Raw genomic sequence first — 22,192 nt, 5'->3', positions numbered from 1 at the left:
TCCGAAATAGATACCTTTCATGCAGAAACCAGAGCGCGGGGCCAGAGATAGCACAGTGTTGGTGAGGCCCTTGTCTTGCACGAAGCTGACCCAGGTCCGGTCCCCCAGTATTCCGTATGGTCACCAGAGCACACCAGGAATGATTTCTGAGTGCAGAGACAGAAGTAAATCCTGAGCAAAGCCAGGAGTGGCACCCCCAAAAATCAAATAAGATATCAAAGCTAACCTACCTTTACATGCTTCAGAAATTGTTGCAGGTGACTTATGTGAAGTGGGGACAGGAGAGGCTGTGTAAACACACAAAAAAAAAGGACCGGAGAGGGGCCTATCTCTCCCGCATTCGGTAGCCTCAGGCCGTTTCCCCACTCCAGGGAGGTCAATGGCAATGGTCAGGAGGAGGAAGGAAACAAGGGCCAGGCTGGTTGGTCTTAGCAGCAATTTATTACATGGAAGAGATGTACGTCATGGAGGCCCCAGGATCTCTCAAGCACATGCTCCTTTGTTCTCTCAGCTTCTGTCCTCAGCCCCATCTTCCCAGGTTCTCTGACACACATGTCCCCCCAGAGAGCCCTGAAATCACCCTTATATAGATCATAGTACCTCTAAAGGGCGCAATATAGTGATGTCATCAAAAGGAGTTACAGAAAGAACATTGAGGCAGCAAGCCATACGTTGTTTCTTTACATCCAGGCCAGTAATCCTGGCCTCACCTTTTACAAGCTACAAGCACTTGGATTAGCACATCAAAGACCAATCTGCTAGAGCTTGGAGTCTACATCTCAAAGATCAGCCTGCCTGGAGCCAGGCATCTACTTCTCAAAGATCAGGCCTGGCTTAGCACCTGGGATCTGCAGACCTAAGACTAGCTAGGTTCCTATGAGATAAGGGAAACTGCCTCAATATACTGAAATCATTTACTGAAGGCAGTTTGAAGGGGAGAAAAGGTCAGTCTCATCCAAGCTAGTCAGGACACACAGGAAAACTGCTTCTAGGACAGATTCTCATTTAGCAGATCAACTCACACTAGAACAGAATTCCCTGGGTGTGTTTCTCCTCTCCTTGTCCGACCAACATATAAGCATGCATAATATAAATCATTTTGTATGGACACAGTAAGAAATACTTTGAGCTTATAGAATTGCTCTCCTAGGGCCATCTCAATCTCAGACTGCAGTGCTCAGGCCAGATATCTTTCCTATTCCTAGCAGCAGGGTCCTAGTCTCGTCATTACTTTTGGATCATGACAGCATTTGCCTATGATCAAACTCTTAACCGATAGTTAAGAATTGTGGCACCTTGGCCTGGCCCATCGCGATGCCAGGGTAGCACATAACTTACCGGCTTGCCCTGGTTCCATTCAGTCCCACATCGGGACCCTGCCCTTGAGGTGCTAGGAAGTGAGGACAACTGAGGCTTAAGTTGAGAAATCAGATGCCAGGGAGTGAATAACATTCAAAGCCAATTAAGTCCCAAGTTATAAAGCATAATATTAATTGTCTTCCTGTATCTATACAAAAAGGCCATTGTATTAAACTATTCAAAAAACATAAGGAGAGGAGAAAGGCAATATTAACTTACAGTACAGCTTCAGTGTCTAAGAAGGATGAGACCTTACAAATTGGTTGGGGAAGAGAGCATAGAAGTGGTTACAGACAAACAAAGTAATGGGGGTGACTCGGGAGCACTGTGATGGGTGCGACCTGAAAAACCAAAGCTCCGTGTACTCCAACAGAGGCCAAAAAGAATTCCAGAGAGGAGATGATTAGTGAGGTAAAATGAGTTTATTTGGGGACCATGAGAGCAGAGAAAGAGTTTTGTGCTCAAGAAAGAACACCAGCTCCTACAGAGTGAGGAGAGCCAAGTATACACCCTCAGGATGGAAAATGGGTGCCATAAATCCAAAGAGAATTCACATCTTAGAGATGTAGAGATGTAAGTGGCCCAGATTGGGGAAAACATGCATCTTTGCCAAGTGGTTTCCCCAAAACCTGTTGCTGGGGTTGTTCCTTGTACATGGGGGAGCGTGGAACCTTTAATGGCCTTCTCTGCTGGCCTTAGTTCCAGCATCCCAGCATTTCCTCCCAGAGCCCAGAGGATGCTCTGGGCCTGAAACTCTGCATCTTTTTTTTTTTTTTAATTTTTATTAGTGAGACACCATGAGGTACTGTTTTAGACTTACAAATTTTTGTGCTTGGGTTTCAATTATACAATGATCAAATACCCATCCTTCCACCAGTACCCATTTCCCACCACCACGGATCCCAGTATCCCTCCCACCCCCCATCCTCCTCATCCCACCCTGCCTCTGTGGCAGGGCATTTCCTTCTGTTCTCTCTCTCCTTTTGGGTGTTGTGGTTTGCAAAAGAGGCAATGTGAAACTCTGCATCTTAAAGGGTTTCTGGACTTCCCCAATGGGTCTTGTGTCTAAAAACCCTTTGTGCTTTTGAGTTTGTGTCTTCTTTTTTCTTCTTTTTCTCAGAGACATTAGTATCTGCTCCAATTTACATGACCAGGCCTCCTAGCTCTCTCTTTACCTAAAGCAAAATGAATTTACTTTAAGAAGCAATAACTTTCAACAGGAAGTTGGAGCAGGCTGTCTGGCTTCTAAAGAGAGCAAAGAAACTTTATTTTATTATTATTTTTTTTCCTTTTTTCGGGTCACACCGGTGATGCACAGGGGTTACTCCTGGCTTTGCACTCAGGAATTACTCCTGGTGGTGCTCAGGGAACCATATGGAATGCTGGGGATCGAACCCAAGTCAGCCCCGTGCAAGGCAAACGCCCTACCCACTATACTATCGCTCCAGCCCCTAGAGCAAAGACATTTTAAATGTTTCCTATGTCACTTCCCTGCCTGTCCCAGTAGCCCCTGGCCTTGAGGCACAGCCCACTTGAGAAGGATTCCCTCTAACACCCCAGAGAACAGAGGGCAGGGCAGACTCCAATTCTTAGTTAACCAGCCTGTAGCAAAGGTGACATTCTGTTCTCCCAGAGTCTCTGACAAAGTTCCCCCTCTGCATCCGGCAGTCACTCTCCTAGATCTGCCACCGCCGAGGTGTCAGAGACCCAATAGGTCTTGGGAACAGGCTGCTACCGCCCATAGAAATGATCCCTCTGCTTTATCCCTAGCCCAGTCCTTGCAGACAGCATGTGTTTCCCTCTTAAATCCGAAAGCGACTCGAATCTTCTGCTTCAAACCGTTGCCTTGCTATCTTAAGTGCCCGCGCACCCCTGAATCCTCAGTGAACTTCCTTTGCTCCTTCAAGCCCCGCTGAGCCAGGCTTTCAGCCAGTGCCAATAATGCATAAAACGTAAAAAAAAAAAAAATCTCGATTTTCAGAGGTCGGTCCTGCCGTTCGGTCTGAGGTTTTCCCGTCTCAGTGCTCCAAGCCCTTTCCCTTCTGCCCTCGCTGGGGTTAGCGGTGGTGGGAAAGCGGGGCCCGAGGGAGCGGCCCGGACGGGACGGACGGCTCCGGGGCGCGCTCCGGCTCCGCTGCGCTCGCGTTGCGCGCGGGCCTCCGGGCGTCTCCGCCTCTCCCCGGGCTTCTACCTCCCCGCGGGGTGCTCGCAGAGCCCGCCCCGCTCGGGCCTCACTTCCTCCCGGGGCCGTGGCCCCCGTAGGCTCCTCCCGTCCGTCCGTCCGGGAGGCTGCGGTGGGTGCGCGGTGTGACGCGCGCCTCGGGCTGAGTTTCGTCCCCGCCCGCCAGGCTCCCAGGCGAGAATCGAAACCGTGCTGGGCTGCACGCGGAAGGAACCCGCACCCGCGCCGACTCGCAGCGCCCTGCAGGACTCTGCACGGCCCCGCAGGCCCACCATGCGTCGGTCCGAGCCCCTCTCCGAAGGCCACCCGTCCAACCCCAGCGCCGCAGAGGTACTCCCGGGTTTGGGGGTGCCCCTGGGGGGTCGCGGGAGAGAATGTAAACTTCGATGGTTCGCTCTGGCTGGGGAAAGGTGGGAAGACGGGGGGCTTTGGACAAGTACCCCAAGGAGTGACCCAAAGCGAGAAGCCCGGACAGTGGGGACTTTCTGCAGGCTCTCCGCAGGGGCCGGGAGCTCCCCGTGCTCTGTTCTCCACCGGCACCCGTTGGCTGACCCTCCCCAGAGGAGCTGCGGACTCTGTGCTCTGTCCACTTTGTGACTTGTGCCCTGGTCCCTGCCTTGGGAGAAGGACCACAGATTGGGGAGAAGGGAGCTGGCTTGCTTCTCACTTGCTTCACAGAAGGTAGTCGCCTCGCATCCCTGCGCTTTCTCCTCCTTATTCTCCTGAACCTTCCTTTCCAACACTTGCCCGCCGATTCAGACTCTTAGGGGCTCATTTATTGCGTCCTTCTGGAAGCTGCCACCCTCTCTCTGTCCCTGGACAAAGCCCCCCTCCCCCCACCCCCAGCAATTACCTCCAAAGGCCAGGCTTCATCCCTGCTCTGCTCTTCCAGACTTCCCTGCTCACCCACATGAAGAAAACAGCACTGTATTGTCATAACTCTTATTACTTATGCAACTAGGAATCTTATTATTTGATCATGCTACATTTACGAACTCCTCACATGGACCAGATAGTCTATGAAGTACTTCAACTTTCCATTTCCTATGGGGACAATTGAGTCGCAATCAGTTCACTGTGTTATGACGGCATCCTGTATCTCTAGAACGTCTTATCACCCTGAGCAGATAATCTGTGCTCTCTGAGCAATAGCTCATCTCCCCACTAGCCCCTGGGAATGTGTTCTTGACTCCCTGTACCTGAATTTACCTACTCTAGCTAATTTATATGACATTTGTCTTTTTGTGTCTGACTTATTTCACATAGCCTAATGTCTTCAAAGTTTCATCCAGCTATAGCACATGTCAGAACTGCCTTTCTGTTTTAAAGACCTCTTTGATGTGCATGACACATTTTCTTACGTGTTTATCTGTGGTGGGCATTAGGGCTATTTGCACCTTTTGGCTGTGTGGTTAATGCTGCTGTGAACTGATGTCCCTTGTCTGAATGTTTCTAGTGAGGGGAAGATAATCTCTAGGAGTAAGAGGACTGACTCCTATGGGAACTCTATTTAACTTTGACCCAACTCTAGTAAATACTTCATATGAGGTGGTGCCTAACGTACCTGTTTTCTAAACGGAAACCCCTTGCAGGCAGGATTGTATTCTGTACACCCTTGTGTGTCAGGGCTGAGACTGTGTCTGATGAGAAGTAGATATTCAATAAATTATGAAGTGAGAGGGGGAAGCCTGGATAAATAAGCAGGTGGGTCTGGATAGGTCTGGGGGTTGCCTCACATTGTGGCTGGAGAGAAAATAAGGTGGGTTGGGCTCGGGAGTGATCTCCGAGCACAGAGCCAGGGGTATGTCTTGATCACAAACAGATGTGGCCCCAAACCAAAACTGAAACCAAATCACAGCCAAAAAGCCCTTCTGGAAGTCTGGAATAGTACAAACCAAATCCCAGCGGGCCTCTAGCCTGGGGATCAGATGCTGGGTTCGTGGGGACTCTGGGGACTTCCTGCCTCACCTGCCTCTCTGGTCCCCCAGCAACCCACCTCGGAGGAATTCCAGTTCCTGTACTGCCAGAGCTGCAACGACGAAGCCAAGTGCCCCAAACTGCTGCCTTGCCTGCACTCGCTGTGCTCGGGATGTCTGGAGCAGCACCGTTCGCAGTGTTCCATCTGTAACGTGCCTGGGGCCCCGGACACCGATCAACCCGTCCTAGATAACATATTCTTCGAGAGTCTGCAGCGGCACCTGTCTCTGCACCGGCAGGTCGTGGATGAGAAGGCCGCTTGCACTCGCTGCAAGAACCCGGCTCACTTCTGGTGCTCCCAGTGTGAGCAGCTCCTCTGCCCCAGGTGCTGCGAGGCACACGGGTACTACCTGAAGCATGAGACGCAGCGCCTGGAGGAGGTCCGCGCACAGCCGGTGCGCCAGTTCCTGCAGAGCATGCGCAAGACCAACAACATCTTCTGCTCTCATCACAGGCGTCACTCCAGCCCCATGCCGACCAGGTGAGCATGCGCCTGGGATGGGGTGCAGCCGCCGGATGCAGGGGTACAGAGAGCAGAGTCGAGGAGACCCAGAGTCGGGGCTGGGAAGAGGAACTTTAGGCTGCAGTGCCGGCGTCCACAGCATGGGTTAGCAGATGGCCACAAGTTAGGGTTTCCCATGCGGGACGGGAGTATTACTTGATTTCTTTCTACTAAAATGCCGCAACAGGAATCATCTTTGCATGCTTTTCTGCTCATATATATATATATATATATATATTTAGGATCAAGTTTTAGAAATGTTGTGGCTGAGTTGAAGCAATTTTGCATTTTTCTATGTGCTGCCTTTCTGCTTTTTAGAAAGTCTCAGAAAGGCATTTCCCACAGGTGGTTCCTGAAACCTCAGAGCGGCTGGATTCTAGGGTGGGCTGCAGGTGGTTAATTTCCGTCTGAAAAGTCAACGGTAAAACGCTGTGCTCTTTAGAAACATGTGAACATGTGAGAAAAGTCAGATCTAGACAGCATTAGTAACTTACATGAGATGGTGTTTTAGATACCTAATGCATGTGTGTAAGTTTCCAAAACTCACAAAATTTATTTTAAAAAGTCTAAATCTCCTTTCCACTCTGTCCCATGGCCCTGGTCATCGAGGCTACTTCTCCCCCTACCCCTCCTGTGAAACGCTTTGCTTCCAGGTGTAAATCGGTAAGCGGAAGGACATATATAATCTCCTGATGCCTTTTTGTTCCTCTTTCACAAGTTTTCCACATCCTGTGAGCATTTGACACCCTTTCTCAGCCTATCCTTCTCTTAAAACTGAGTGTAAAAGATTCTATGTGTGCTGGTTCTTGGAGCACTGTCGATAGCACTGTGCTCCCGTTGTTGATCGATTTGCTCGAGCGGGCACTAGTAACATCTCCATTGTGAGAATGGTTACTGTTTTTGGCATATCGAGTACGTCACAGGTAGCTTGCCAGGCTTTGCCATGAGGGTGGGATACTCTCGATAGCTTGCAGGGCTCTCTGAGAGGGGCGGAGGAATCCGTGTGCAAGGCACATGCCCTACCCGTTGTGCTATCGCTCCAGCCCAGGTTCTTGGAGATCTTCTTTTTTTTTCCTTCACTTTTTGGGTCACACCCGGCGATGCACAGGGGTTACTCCTGGCTTATGCACTCAGGACTGAGTGGTGCTCAGGGGACCATATGGGATGCTGGGAATTGAACCTGGGTCGGCCAAGTGCAAGGCAAATGCCCTATCTGCTGTGCTATTGCTCCAGCCCCGGAGGTCTTCTTACAAAAGGAAAGTATTTGGTCCCATGGGGCCACACCCACAGTTACCAGTCTGATAAAGTATATCTCACTTCCTATTCAGTGATGTTTCACCTGCTCTGCCTGACTCTGACCCTGCATTCCTCAATAGCTTCCATCAGGGCTTGAATTTGGGTTTTTTTGTTTGCTGTTCAGGTTGAGATTCAGTGGCTTTTCTCCACTTATTAGTCAGTGTGTTTCTTCATCCATGTACCTACGTAAGGGTTATTTGCCTGTCTTCATCACCATCCCTCGCTTCCAGGAATTAGTCTAAAAGCCTGTGCATAGTGCAAATATTTTTTCTGTGTTGGCCTTTGTCACTTCATTTAATAAGGACATTATGTTTCGAGATTTTAGTTGTAAGTACTCAAATCTAATCAGTCAGTCGCTTCCTTTCCAGCGCCTGGCTCTTCTCATCCTAAGAAATAGTTTTCTCCCAGACCTGTGTTAAAAATAATTGCTTGGAGTTGAAGGGACGGTACAGAGGTTAAGGTACTTGCCTTGAATGTGGCTGTGGCTGTGACAGTGGTTCGAACCCCACACGGCCTGTGGTCCCCTGACCACTGCTGTGTTTGGCTCCTGAGCATAGGAGTGGTCCCTGAGTGCCACTGGGCCTGACCACTCTCCCAAAATAAAAATTTAAAAAATTTGCTTGTCTTCTATTTTAATAATTTTATGATTTGGTTTGTTGTTGTTACAATTAAATCCTTGATTCATAGGAATTGAATTTTGCAATATAGGGTAGGAATACATCCTCACACTTGACATTTCTCTCTAACTGGAACACTGATTGATCTGATATGGCCTTTTGACCATGGTGTCATGTGTATGTTTGCAAATCTGTTGTGTGCCAGGATCTGAGTAATTCCACATTAATCCTTACTTTTGTGAGGATTCTGAAGTTATTTAATAGGATGAACTTCATTCTGTATGAAAGTTTTGCTTTTATTTTGCTCTTAAAATGTGTGCAGTTTCAGAACAATGATAATTCAGGATTATTTACTGGTATTTGGGGTTACTGGACACCAGAAGAGCCATATCTCGATGAAGCAGGGCTTTGCCAAGTCTAAAGCTGAACTTGACAGTGTGAAGGCCAGAGAGTAGTTCACCCCCGATGACTGTGGGACCGAGAACATCCCAAATCCTGACTTCTGGGGATCTGCACTCCAATAGCGGGTCCTGCACTCCAGTGAGCCTCGGAGCCTACCCCTCCTGAGTGTCTGCTCCCCACCCCACCCCAATAAATTCAGCTTCTCAAATCATACTACCCGGTACCATGTCCATTGTCAGCCATGGAACAGCCATTTATTGAGCTTGGATTCCTTTTTGTGTCTGAGGATCATGGCCCAGGTAATAGGACCCCCAGTCTTTGAAATCTGAACCTGAGGTGTATTTCCACCTTCAGTTACATTTCTGGGGTTCACAGCTATGTTCCATGCCAGGACCCCCGAGACATTGGAAGATCCATTCCCACAAATTGCTGGGACACTTTTGGGGGGACCTCCAAAATGGTGCTCAGAAAATTCAGGGGCCCTGTGGTTCGAACCCCACACGGCCAGGGATTCTTGGCCAACCAGCTACTGGTTCAGTGCAGGAACCCGAGAATACAGTCGTGCTCGGTCCCTGCAATGCTGGGGATACCCAGACCACCCCAATAATGAGCACTGGGCTCAGTCTTCTGGAACAGCACTGACCATTGACCGCGGCACGTTTAAGGAGGGGAAAGTCATGTTAATTGGAAGGATCAGGGAAACTTGGATCAGAGTTGACATGTAAACTGTACCTTAACCTTAGGAGTTTGTCTGGATTGCAGCTCAAACAAATAAATGAAGGACAAAAGTGCTCGTGAGTGACCCAGGCTGAAAATAGCCAAGGCAAACTGCAGAGAGTGAGCCAGACTCTGATTAGTACACAAACTATGTCCCCAGGACCTAGTTCTCTGTGTTTTTTGGAGAGCACCTTTCCTTGTCAGTTCTGGTTTTGTTTCCTTGTACACACACACCCCTTCGCAAGTGATCGCAACACCTGGGAGTTTCCAGGCCCTTTCTTAATGCCTGCGGAGACGATCTCTCCCAGAACCCCGAGGCAAGCGTCAGTAGGGCTGGTGGAATCCTGTCCGTGAAGAGAGGAGGTGCTGGGGTTACCTGGGGACACTGTGATGGAGTCAGCCTGAGTCACGTGCTCCCCCTGTGTGACTCTTCCAGGGAGACCTGAGCTCTGATGGACCAGGAAGAAGCAGGACGGTGCCCAGCTCTCATGCCCACAAACACAGCAGGGAGAACATTCTAGAATAGCAGATAGGTCTGAAGCCTCAGGGGAGGGGGCTCCCTGACACGGGGTCCCTGCAGTCGCTTCTCATTAAGAGACTGAAAGGGCAGAGAGTGAAGCATTCTGGGTGGATTTTGCGTCTTATTCACGCACCAGAGCACTTTCGGGGGGGGGGGGTCATGGGATATGTTCCTTCTCTCCATTTCCTAAGGGGTTTGGCGGGAAAGGGATGCTGCTGTGCTGTGTTTACAGGGAAGCAGGGCTTCCTCACAAACTGCTCTCCAACTGTTTCAAGGGGCCAGAGACTGATTCTGACAGAGTGGACATCCAGAGGCTACAGTCCTTCCCCTCCCCCACCTCTCCGACCCACACACTCACGTAAGCAGCTCTCAGGCATCCTCAGACTTATCCAAGGATTCAGTGCAATTATGTCTTCCCAGAAAGGATCAGATCACGATCACGACCATCCTGTTCTTCGTCGATTGCCTCGAGCAGGCGCCAGTAACGTCTCCTTGGCCCTAGCCCTGAGATTTTTTTTTTAAGTGCCATATCCAAGGCTCTTTCAGGGTTAGGAGAATGAGACCCATCATTGTTACTGGTATTTGGCATATTGGGTACCCCACGGGGAGTTTGCCAGACTCTGCCGTGTGGGCAGGTTACATTCGGTAGCCTGCCAGTTTGTCCAAAGTAGGAATGAGATATTAAGATGTCACGCAGCCGCGTGCTTCTGGGAGCTGAGTGTGATAATCTCTGGATCCTGGTCATTGTTGGGGTTACACGGCAGTTGGTAGGTGTAACTGTCTAGCTACTGGCAGGTCCAGTCCCAAACCGTGCAGGCTTGGAGATGTCAGCCCCGGGTCCCACACACCTGGGTTCCTCTGCCAGTTCTTTTATGTGTGAGGCTCATCCAAGTGTGTGGAGAGTGGTCCCAGCATGGCCTTGGCTGGGGCCCGGAGGTCTTCAGCTTTCCTTTCACATATACTAAAATTGGAAAGGATCAGATATCCAGGAAAAAAGACTTCTTGTTCCCCAAGGCGGCCCTGCTCCCCAGCATCTCACCACAAACCTACGTTATTATCTGTACTTCTGAAGGACTGGGGGACCCCACCCATCCCCTCCATTCCGCCTCCCACCCCCCGTAGCTCCCGTGTTTATTTGCTAGAATGGTGCAGAACTCAATTCATTCACTAGTCCATAGGTTTAGGCCAAAGGATTTTATTCAGGATCTCGCCTGCACGGCAGAGCCTGGCAAGCTACCCGTGACGTATTCAATATGCCAAACACAGTAACAACAAAGTCTCAAAATGGAGACGTTACTGGGCCCGCTCGAGCAAATCGATGAACAACGGGAGGACAGTGTTTGTTTTTTTGTTTGTTTGTTTGTTGCCCATGGAAGAGATGCTTAGGGCCAGCCTTGGGGAACTCTGGAGAGCTGTGTGATGACACTGTCACACTTGTCACGTGGGCCCCACGCAAGCCCTCCTACCCCAGGCCACTTCATTACACAAGCATGATTGATGGCCGCATTGACCATTGACGAGGGGTGGGACTAGAAGCCGCCGCCCTGGAATCATTTGGTCCGTTCCCCTAGCAACCTGCCCCTTCCCCTCCTTAGGAACTGACCCTCTCTTACTAGACAGAGTAAAGGACACCTTTGTCACTCAACCCTTAGGAAGCTCCTAGGCTCTGGGGAGCTGTGAGTCCAGAATAGGGATGGTGACCAGATAGCAATTGATTGTGTCCATCTGAATCTATATCTCAGCAGTAGGGCCCCCCCCCTGCTCAACGTCTGTCACTGTGGGGGGGCTGTACCTCATTCCTTCCCCGATACAGACTGTCTTCTGAGTCAGCGTCACAGCCCCTTCCAGCCCTTCCAGCCCCTTCCGTGGTTCCTCAGCTTCTGCTTTGGGGTAGTTTTCAATTAACAATGGCAGCAACTTGCAAAAAGGTAGCCTTCAAGCCATCTGCTGGAACTCAGTATTTAGGAATAAATTATTTGGTTGTTTTGGTTTTAGCTTCTGTCGTTTTTCTTGTTGTTTTGTGCAGGGGGCTACATCCAGTGGTGCTCAGAGCTTACACCTAGCCCGGTGCTCACTCCTGCCAGGGTTCAGGGGACTCTACGTAGTGCCAGGTATTGAACCCAGGCAGGCCAAGTACAGGGAGATTTCTTACCCAGGACGTTCTCTCTCTGGCCTGAGGTTAAATTCTTACAAAGGAAACACTATATAAAAAATGTTCAGTTTCATTTTTCTTGACTTTAGGTGGAGAAAAAGAAATCGAAACACAGTTAAATTTCAGAGAAACAGTTCTCTTTCTGTTTTGTTTTTGGGCTACATGCACTGATGCTCAGGGGTTACTCCTGAATGCATGAACTATTCCTGGCAGACTTAGGAGACCATATGGGATGCTGGGACTCGAACCTGCATGCAAGGCAAGCGCCCTACCCGCTGTGCTAACCCTCCAGTCCATATTGAATACATTTTTAAGTTTTACTGTGGTAGGCCCCTCCCAGTGGTGCTCTGGGACCCCTGCTGTGTGGGGCTGGCCCCCAGGGCCTCACACTGGCACGCCATAATTCTCTCCCTTGGAGCACATTCCCCGTCCTAGTAGGCCCTTCCCACAGCGGATCACGAGAATATCAGGGTTGTTCCTGTTGCATAAGGAGTTAACAGTCTGGTTTCTATGCCAAAAAGTCTATTAACATTTTAATAATTAACATCAAAAGTTACTGAATTTTATAACAAAGTCCTGATCCCTGAGCACAAATCCAGGAGTAAGCCTTGAACACAGGACACAGTGGCCCCAAAGTAAACAGACAAGAATTGATGAGATGTTCTGCGTCTGGCTTAACTAAATAGGCGCTTGATCTTGAAACACAATGTTACTAATAAAAAGTTCTGCATTCTGTTATATTTAAAATATGTTTATTGTGACTTAATCATCTAGGGTAGGTTACTCAGTTGTGGCTATAATTTGTTTCTTTATTTTCATGTACGTTTCATTTTATTTATTGAATTCTGTATTTACTTCATTCACTAAAGTTAGACCGGAGTTCATTGCAAGACTCTGCTTCCTTTGTCCTGCTTATCTCTGTCCTAACTAAGCTTTGTCTCATTATCTGGCAACATTTACTAGCCAAAAAAGTTTGGATTGTATTTGTGCTCACTGCTATATCAATGCTATATCATTCTAGTTTGTTATTCTAAAACTCCATGACTATCTAGATGATCTAATTTTGTTTCCCAAATGGAATCCCCTCTAAAGTAGAATTTATGTGAAGCTAAAACCTTTATTTGTCCTTCAACTTTCAGTTGACACTTGAAGAATGTGGAGGTTAGGGCTGCTGGCCTCAGTATACTAAAAAATTAACATACAGCCTTTGACACCCCCCCCCCCCAGATTTTATTAATAGCCTGCTTTTGATGATTACTAATAAGAGTCAACACATACTTTGCATGTTATATGTACTGTTTATTGTTTTCTTATGATAAACTGACCTGGAAAAGAAGTGTTGTTAAGAAAATCATAAGACCTGGGGCTGTGATTCCGTGGTAAATCACAGGCCTTACATTTGTGAAGCCTGGGTTTCTTTTTGCCACTACTCTCTGGTGCGATTCCTGAGATTATATTGATTCCCAGAACAGGAAAGGAAGGAAGGGAAGGAGGGAGGGAACAGTAAGGGGAGGGGAGGAGAGGAAAGGAGGACGGGAGGGAGAGAGGGAGGGAGGGAGGGAGGGAGGGAGGGAAGGAGTAAACAGTAAGGGGGAGGGGAAGAGAGGGAAGGAGGGAGGGAGGGAGGGAGGAAGGAGAAAGAGAAAATAACTTTAGGGTCCTTTCCTGTGTTTCTTGAGACTTAGTTGCCATTGGAAAGCCAATAGGGATAGACAAAAGTTGTCAAGTTGTCACAAACAAAACAAACACTGTCCTGTTGTTCATCGATTTGCTCTAGGGAGCCCAGTAACGTCTCCATTTTGAGACTTGTTGTTACTGTGTTTGGCATATATAATATAATATATAATATATTATATTATATACTAACACAGTTTTTACTGTGTTTGGCATATAGAATACATCGCGGGTAGCTTGCCAGGCTTTGCCGCACTCGATAGCTTGCCAGGCTCTCCGAGAGGGGCAGACAAATCGAACCCGGCTCGGCCGGGCTGGCTGCACGCAAGGCAAACGCCCTACCACTGTGCTATCGCTCCAGCGAAAGTTGATGCGAGAAAAAACAGGTTTATTCAGATGGTGGCAGCCTTGGAGGCTGGTGGATTCTCGTTCTGAAACACTGTCTTACTCTTAGACCAGAACGAGGAGCTTCTATAGGGCTGGCTGGGAAAACAGGTTCAAACAGAAACAAGTGATGTGTCGGGGAGAGAGAGAAGGGGTTTGAGTCTCCCAATCAGCCAACAGCACCGGTGATTTCTTGAACTACAGCGGGGACAAGGGTTGGTTCCTTGTGAAAATGTGAGGGGAGATCATGAAGCATCATTTGTGTCCTGGATCTATAGGCCAGCCTTTCGGGACATCCTCGGGGGCCCGGGGTTCCTGTCCATTTAACAGTGCATGAAAACAGCCCTTAGTCTTGAGAAACTGGGCAAAGGCCACGGGGCAGGGGGGAGTATGAGGGTCTAAGCAACAGACTCGTGGAGAACAGAATGGAGCTGCTCGAGCTTGCTTGCCTCACTAAGGTGCCGTCTGAAATGCAGGCTTGGTGGTGGTCAGACCTTGTGCACCCAGGGTCAGCTGTGCTGCACCTGCTCTCAGAGAGGCATAGCCACATCGCTTCAGTATGTGCCGCTGTCTGCGCTGCTGATGTGTCTCTGGACCGGCCCGAAGGAGAGACGCGCCAACTCTGCATCCCAGCCCCGTCACGGCCACGTCCTGCACGGCCACGTCCTGCACAGTGGCCCACGGGTGCCTTACGTGAGGCAGAGAGGAGAGAGATGGCCACTTTCTCCCCATCCACCTCGGCTGCCACGGGACTGACTGGGAAGGCTAGGACTGATAGAATCTGTGGATGAGCCCCTGTCCTGCACGGGCCCAAGCCCCACCAGCCTGATCGGGTGGCCGTGCAGCCACACCTGACATCTGCTTGAGCTTCTCAGCTCTGGAGTTGACCCCCACCACCAGTGGGGAGCCACGGACTCAGGCTGGCATGGGAATTGCTCTTTGTAGGAAAGGAAAGTCAGTCCTAGGTCTTACCCAGGGTTTCCAGGTACTTTTTCCTGTCTCACAGAAAAGCATTTCAGGAGTAGATGAGTAGTGAAGTAAAAATGGGTTTTATGTGGAGACTTTTAGGAAGGGGAAAGAGGGAGAGCAAAGGGAGAGAGAGTAACACACTTCAGGGAGAACACGGGCTTCTCCAAAGGCGGAGAGACACATCTCCAGACACTTGTGCTTGGGGAACACATGTGCTCTGCCATGTGGGCACAAGTAGTACATGGATTCAGCAGCATAAGCACGTGCTTCCTTTGTTCAAGGTGGCTTTTATAGGTGCCCCACGTGGGCTTTCTAGCTATGTAAGAGTTTTTGCTAGGGTGGTTGCAAAGTGATTGATGGTCCTCTTCTAAATTCCTTTCCTTAGCCTTTGTTTCTGCTGGAGTTTTTGGGTGGAGAGGGACAGTGGCAAAACCTTATCAGGCCTTAGCTCCCATGCTCACAAGGTGGGTTCTGAGGGCCTTAGGGCTATTGGTTTTATTACTTCCTGGGAATTCCATTGACTTATGGGCCCTTCCCTATGTACCTCCCTGCCTAAATTACTTTGGCTTTGAAAGCAAATGAAGTAGAATCAATAAGGTCTCCTAGTTGGAGGAATGCCCCAGGACCCCTGTCTAGGGTGGCCTTTGAATAACAGTCCCACGTGCTGAAGGAGAGCAGGAAGGTCAGTCTGGTTCCTCCTGAATGAGAAGTGTCACTCTAGAGAACGCCAGCCACCAAGCCCATGTCCACCTACACAGAGACAAAGGGAGGAAATCATAGACTTTCCATGTTTTCTTGGGTGTGGGCCAGCATCCAACCAGAGTGCACAGCGTGAAATAGACCAGGCTTGCTCTTTCATCTTCTTTGGGGGATTTGGGTGCATTTGGGCCACACGCTGTAGTACTCAGGAGTTACTGACAGTGCTCAGGAGTGACTCCTGGCAGCACTTGGGGGAACTCTACATTGTGCCGGGCATCAACTGTGGTAAACCGTTTGCAAGGCAAGAGCCTCAACTCCTTGCACCATCCCTCGGGCTCCTCCTCTTTCCATGCCCTGTCCTTGGGCTGTTTCTCTTGGATTTTCAGTACCTCTGAGACAGGAGTTCCTGCTGCCACCTCTCAACCATGGAGCAGTTGGACAGTGCTTGGGAGCTGCTCCTAGCTCAGGGTTTGCTGCCTGAAATGCTTCAGGGCCTAATCTGGGGCTCCAGTATCCAGAGCCCCAACCTGTTGTGGCTCTCCAGCCCTCACTTCCTGAGAGTAGCCCAGGCACTGCCGGGACCACCTCTCCTGTCTTCATTTCCCCAGGGGGTCTCCCAAGTGCTAGGAATCCTTTGCATTTAAAAGCTTTACTGCTGTCAGGGGGCGTGGCTGACGGGGGCCCTTTTGATGCTGCCCTCTAGCTAATTACCTCAATTTCTTTTTTTTTTTCCTTTCTTTCCCAGTGATGATACTGGCTCTGCACTCAGGAATTATTCCTGGTGGTGCTGGGGGCAGGGACCATATAGGATGCTGGGGATGGAACCCAGGTTGGGCCCCTTTGCTTTTGTTTTGGACACAAATTTCCCTCCTTGGTGTAACTGTTTTTCTTTTATCTGGCCATACCCAGCTGTGCTGGAGGCAGGGCAGGCTGGGGCTGCTCCCGTGCTCACTCCACAACCTTGCTGTTGTGCAAGGCAACCGCCCTATCTGTGGTTTTATCTGTGGCCCCTGCCCAAGGCGTATGTTTTTTTAGCTTTGAAATAATAGAAGTCAAAATAGCATTGATTTGACTCACTTCTGCTTCTGTAAGCCCACTTGCCTAGGGTCTAAGACGGGAAATGAACTGTCGTGGGACTTAGACTATATATCCTGTACATGCAGGTTGGCTTAGTAAAACTGCAGCACCAGCTGTCCTGAAACTCCTTTCAAGATTATAATCTTATGGCCTCAGGCAGGCAACTCTTACTGGCATTGTGTGTGTGTGTGTGTGTGTGTGTGTGTGTGTGTGTGTGTGTGTGTTTTAGTAAGTAAAGGTTTTAGTAAGTAAGTAAAGCAAAGGCCCTCCCCTTGATCATCGATTTGCTCGAGCGGGCCCAGTAACGTCTCCATTGGAGACTTTGTTGTTACTGTGTCTGGCATATCGAATACGTCACGGGTGGCTTGCCAGGCTCTGCCGTGCAGGCGAGATACTCTCGGTAGCTTGCCGGGCTCTCCGAGAGGGGCGGAGGAATCGAACTCGGCTCTGCCGGGCCGGCTGCATGCAAGGCAGACGCCCTACCGCTGTGCTCTTGTATGTGTTTTAGTTAAAAAAAAAAAAATTGTAATGCCACATCCAATTGTGTTCAGGCCTACCCCCAGTTCCGTGCTTAGGGATCAATCCTGATGGTGCTCAGGGGACTGTATGAGGTGCTGGAGGTCAAACCTGGGTCAACCTGCTGAACTCTCGTGCTGTCCCCTGGCATCACATTTCGGTTTGGGGTTTGGTTTTGGTTTTTGGGTCACATCCAGCAATGCTCAGGGTTAATCCTGGCTCTTCACTCTGCAATCACTCCTGGTGGTGTTCAGCAAACCATAGCGGATGCCAGGGATTGAATCCCGGTCTCCCCCCGCACACACACCCCATGCCAGGCAGGCGCCTCACCTGCCGTGCTATCACTCCTGCTCCCCAGCATCGCAATTTTAACCTTCTAATGCTTTCTGGTAGTTGGGACTGTCACCACAAACACCAGATTGGAATAAACATGAACCAAGAAACATCCATGATTCAAAATGTCACTTGGGGGATCGGAAAGTAATGGGAAAATATTTTAAAGGTGGTAGTGGCAGGGGAGGGGGTTGCAGACACCGGAGAGCCCTAAACCAGGCTGGCCTTGTGTGCCCGCAGCATCTACTGCAGGGGCTGCGCCAAGGCGCTGTGCTGCTCGTGCGTGATCCTGGACGGCGACGCCCACAAAGACCTCAGGTGTGACATCAGCGAGGAGATCGAACAGCGGCAGGACGAGCTGGACTCCATGACGCAGGAGTTACAGGAGCAGGAGGTGGCCTTCAAGGCGGCGCAGGCCCAGATGAGCACCGCGGTCAGTCAGCTGGGCCAAGTGCGCACGGACATGGAGAAGCTGATCCACTCGCGCATCAGCCAGGTGCTGGCCTACGTCCGGGAGCAGGAGCACTCGCTGCTGGAGGCGGTGAATCAGAGCTACCAGCGCGACTACGACGCGGTGGCCGGCCGGCTGCAGCATCTGGACGCCGTGCTGCAGCGCATCCGCACGGGCAGCGTGCTGGTCCGGAGGATGAGGTGCTACGCATCGGACCAGGAGGTGCTAGACATGCACGGCTTCCTCCGCCAGGCGCTCTGCCGCCTGAAAGAGGAGGAGCCCCAGAGCACAGAAGCCACTGTGTGCGTGAATGGCTTCGCTGAGGTCAAGGAGCGGTTGCAGGACCTGGTCTCAGGCATCACTCAAGGCGCAGGTAAGTCCCCTTGGTGCCACCTGCCTGGCCAGCTTGTTGGCCATGGACAGGCTCGTGTCTAACTACTGCCCCGTCCTATCTACAGGAGACAGAACAGAAAGGTCGTTGTCTCATGACAAGAAGGGAAATTAGGGTACGTTTGAAGCCTCCAGTTCGATTGCATCCTGGTTCAAGGCCGTGGGATGGGGTGCTGGCACCCAGCGAGGTCGCATTTGACCAACTTATTTGCAAGACCCTCAAGGATTTGCTTGGGGCCATTTAGAAAGCTACTGGGCCATGAAAGTGTCAGTGTACCCTCAAGGGAACCAGTTCTCTTAGCCTGGCAGTGTTCAGGTAACTTTTCTCCCTAACCACACACACACACACACACACACACTAAGGTATTGGGTACTTGGTCCAAACTGCAGCAAAATGGGGCCAGTCCTCTGGTCCCCGGATAAGTTGCCACTTGGACCCACTGCCCAGCTCTGTGTGTCCTGCCTGGCTTTAGATGTCAGAGAAACACAGGCAGATCGGTGCCCTATGTAACTGGGAGGGAAGATCCGGAGAGCCGAGGCACTGCCGGCCCCTCCCATTCCAACACAGGTGTGGTAGAAGCATCAGGAGCGTTTGCAAGGGAGATGGAGTTGGGGGATGGAGAGAGGAGCACATGCAAAGAGGGGGACCAGGCTGAGCAGGAGACTAACCGTGTTCTGAAATCTCTGCACTGGGATGCGTGTCCTGAGCCCTGGACCACCGAGGCAGTGAAATGATGCCCTGCAGGGCAGGGGCAGAAGAAGGAGCTAAAGCATGAGATTTCTGTGCAGTGTAACATCAGCAAAGTAACACGTTGATGTGGTGCTGCAGTTTGTAACATTCATCAAACCACAGAGTAAGTCAATGTGTCCTTTGCTGCCTGCAGGAGTGCGAGGGGTGTCAGGGTGTGAGAGTGTCAGCACATTTGGCCAGAAGCTCAGAGGAGACAGGTGCATTTGGGCTGAAAACAGCAACTCCCTAAAGGCTGGGCTCACTGCCGCTGCACCCGGAAACTTCCTAACAGCGGTCAGCCCCTGACACTGCACTCTTCTGCCGGGATCTCTGGAGATGATGTTTTGGCCAAGGCACCTGTCGCCAGGAATGTCCCTGACCTACCCGTGGCATTCTCTGTCCTCTCCAGATTTACCTCCGCTTGAGAGAGCCAGCCCACAGCCTGCCAGCACGCCCCCGACTTCTGATGTTGACTCGGTGAGCTGGGTTTGAGGTGCAGGGGAGGGGAAGTGGTTCAGGGTGCGGCAGGGTGGGGCAAGGTGGGGGACTGGGGTTAGCCACCCCTGCAGGTGGCGGAGTAGGGAGAACACCCAGAATGCTCTGGACATTGAAAAGTGTCCAGATGGATCTTTTGGCGGGAGAGGGAGGGGTGAGCCCAGCCACCCAGTGGTGGCTCTGCTGGGCTCCCCAGACAGTGTGACTCAGGAGGCATTAGACCTAGGCTGGACAGGAGTGGAGGGGGTGACACAGGTAGCAGATAGCTCTGGCCCTTCTCTGCCTGCACATGGGCGTCTGCAGAGAATGGACAGTGGGGCCAGGAGTCAGCCCTGGAGCAAGCTGGGCTCTGCTGTGACTCCCAGCTCGCCTGTGTCGGGCAGGTGCCCTCCCGCCCTCAGGCCTTCTCTCTGCAGCACCCAAGCTTGGCTGTCAGCTCTCAGGGGCAGGAAGTGCAGCCATTCCTTTTGGGGGGAGAAAGTCCTCCCAACGGATGCTCAGGAACCCCCAGGGTGCCACGGTGATTCTGACCAACCAAGCCTGTGGATCAGTATCTGCAGTGCCCAGGACTCCCAGGACACCCTGGGGTGCCCGGGGGCTCTAGAACTGCACCTTGCCTCGGGGGAACTGTGTGGTGCCAGGAGTTGAAGTTATCCTGTCCCTCTCTCACTGTTCCATCCCCCCTCCACTGTCCCATCCCCCTTACTGCTGTCCTGTCTCCTTCACCAATGTCTCATCCCCTCACCCCTGCCCCATCCCCCTCACCACTGTCTCATGCCCCTCCCCTCACCTCTCTCCTGTCCCGGTTCCCCATCACTACTGCCTAGTCCACAGCCCCAGGAAGCATGTTCATTCGAGAAGCTTCTCTGGTCTCTGGCTGGCTGGCTTAGGGCTTTCAGGCTGAGGAGGATGCATGGAGTGGGCAGGGATGCGATGCTGGGATGGCACCCTTTTGCCTGGCCCTCCTGAGTGCGGGCATGCCTGACTTCTCTGCCCCAGGATACACTTCCTCAGCTCCTTTACAGACTGGGTGTCTGGGCTCCCAGTCCTGGGCATCAGGTGTGCATGTGCCTGCCCGTTAAGGCTCTGGACCCAGGGCCGACCCGTCCTCCTGGAGATCAACACTTCTGGTAGGGGCCATCAGTTAGCAAGCCCATCAATTGAAGACAAAGATCACTGCAAGTAGGAAAGGCTTCCTGGAGGAGGAAGCACTTAGATCCTGAGAACTAGAAAAGAGCCTGGAGTGGAGGGCCCTCTCCGGAGAGGGTACGGCTTGACCAAGGCCCCGCAGCAAGCTGGTGGCAGGACTTAGAAACCAAGCTTCTCAGATCCTGCATCCCCATGGACAGAGCTTAAAAAGTGAAAGTGATCTCCCCCTCCCTCCATACTATTGAGTGGTCAGAAATAACAGCTGGAAAGTGAAAAGTATCTCATGGTCTCACTCCTCTTCTCTCCAGTTCTATTGACCAGACATCTCTCTTTAATAATTGTTTCTTTGGGGGGTCATATCCAGTGCTGCTGAGGGGTTACTCCTGGCTCTGCACTCAGGAGTTTTCTCCTGACAGTGCACAGGGAATGGCGTGGAGGAGTGGGGAGACCATGTGGGATGCCAGGGATAGAACCGGGGTGGGCTGTGTGCAGGGCCCACACATGTCCTCCTTGCTGTCTCTTGCTCTGGCCCCTCTTTATTAATTTCTTACACAGCCTTCCAGAAGTTCTTAACGCATGCATGGTTATCGACATTTGCTTTCCATTCTACTTTTTGGCACAGGGATAGCATAATGCCCTTTATGCGTGGTCTTGTGCCGAGTTTTTGGATGGAGAAAGTAGTCCAGAAATTTTACCCTGTGGGCAAGCATCCTGATGCTTTTTTTAATCTAACTCTTTAAGGCTCAGGTTGGTTGGGACCACACCAAGCAGTGCTCAGGCACTCTTTCTGGCTCTGTGCTCAAGTGTGACCCCAGCATGCCAGGCAAGCTGCCTACAATCTCTCTGGCCCCAGAATGGACGTTTGAGTGGATGGGACCTGCCATACTAAGCCTGGCCCCTTTCTGTGCATATAGAGGTGGTTTTGGCTTTGCAAACAATGCTAGCAGGAAACCCAAGAGCACTGACTGTAGTAACTGCAGAGTGCCCTGAGACATTTAGTCTGGCCTTTGGGTATGACTTTACTCTTCCCTCCACTGAACAGTTTGGCCTTGGGCATTTCTTGCTCTTTCTTGAAGTCTCTCACTTTCACTTTTCCCAGGTTGGGCTGACAGTCCAGCAGGTTTGGCCCGTTTGGCAGGTTTGGCGGCTGCAGAGGCAAGTCAGGCCCTTTGCCTGTGCCAGGAAGGCTGCTGTGCTGCTTAGAGCCCCAACACTGCCCCTCCCGCCCACCCAAAGTGCTCACTGATTTTTTTTTTTGCACCTGTGTACCTGGTTGGAGGAGAGGAGAGAACCCACCTGCAGGCCCAGCCAGGGGTCTGGGGTGGGTGGAAGCCCACCAGCCTCTTCCTGTTCCTCCTGGGTGTTTTTGTAACGATGTGATAGTGCTTTAATAGATGGAAGCAACTCCATGCCCAAGACCAGACACCGTGAGTTTTTCTCTCTGACCCCTCCTGTGTGTCCACTGCTCAGTAACCTGGTGTGAGGCAGTGTGTCAGGGACAGAGAGGGGAACCAGCCCAGTGGAACAAGCCATTTACACACATAATTGGTGGAGCAGATGCAAAGGGATTGGGCGGGACCTTCCAACCTCAGAACCAAGTG

At 51.0% G+C, this 22,192-nt stretch overlaps 1 protein-coding gene across 6 annotated transcripts in view; it reads left to right on the top strand.

Annotated features, from left to right (window-relative positions):
• Positions 1 to 3,622: 3,622 nt before the first annotated feature.
• Positions 3,623 to 22,192, top strand: part of PML (PML nuclear body scaffold) — a 30,495-nt gene continuing 11,925 nt past the window's right edge. For 3 of the 6 annotated variants that reach the window (XM_056128788.1, XM_056128789.1, XM_056128792.1), the window contains exons 1-4: positions 3,625 to 3,871; positions 5,530 to 5,999; positions 17,617 to 18,200; positions 19,357 to 19,424. In XM_056128788.1, coding sequence (XP_055984763.1) covers positions 3,815 to 3,871; positions 5,530 to 5,999; positions 17,617 to 18,200; positions 19,357 to 19,424 — 1,179 coding nt within the window. In that variant the 5' untranslated portion in view covers positions 3,625 to 3,814. Of the gene's footprint in view, positions 3,872 to 5,529; positions 6,000 to 17,616; positions 18,201 to 19,356; positions 19,425 to 22,192 lie in introns of all 6 variants that reach the window. The other 3 variants (XM_056128786.1, XM_056128791.1, XM_056128787.1) reach the window with 2 other exon arrangements.

The sequence above is a fragment of the Sorex fumeus genome, unplaced genomic scaffold (assembly GCF_029834395.1).
Source record: "Sorex fumeus unplaced genomic scaffold, SorFum_2.1 ptg000067l, whole genome shotgun sequence".
Lineage (NCBI taxonomy): Eukaryota > Metazoa > Chordata > Mammalia > Eulipotyphla > Soricidae > Sorex > Sorex fumeus.
Note: the sequence above shows the minus strand (reverse complement) of the source record. Positions and strands in the feature narration are given on the sequence as shown.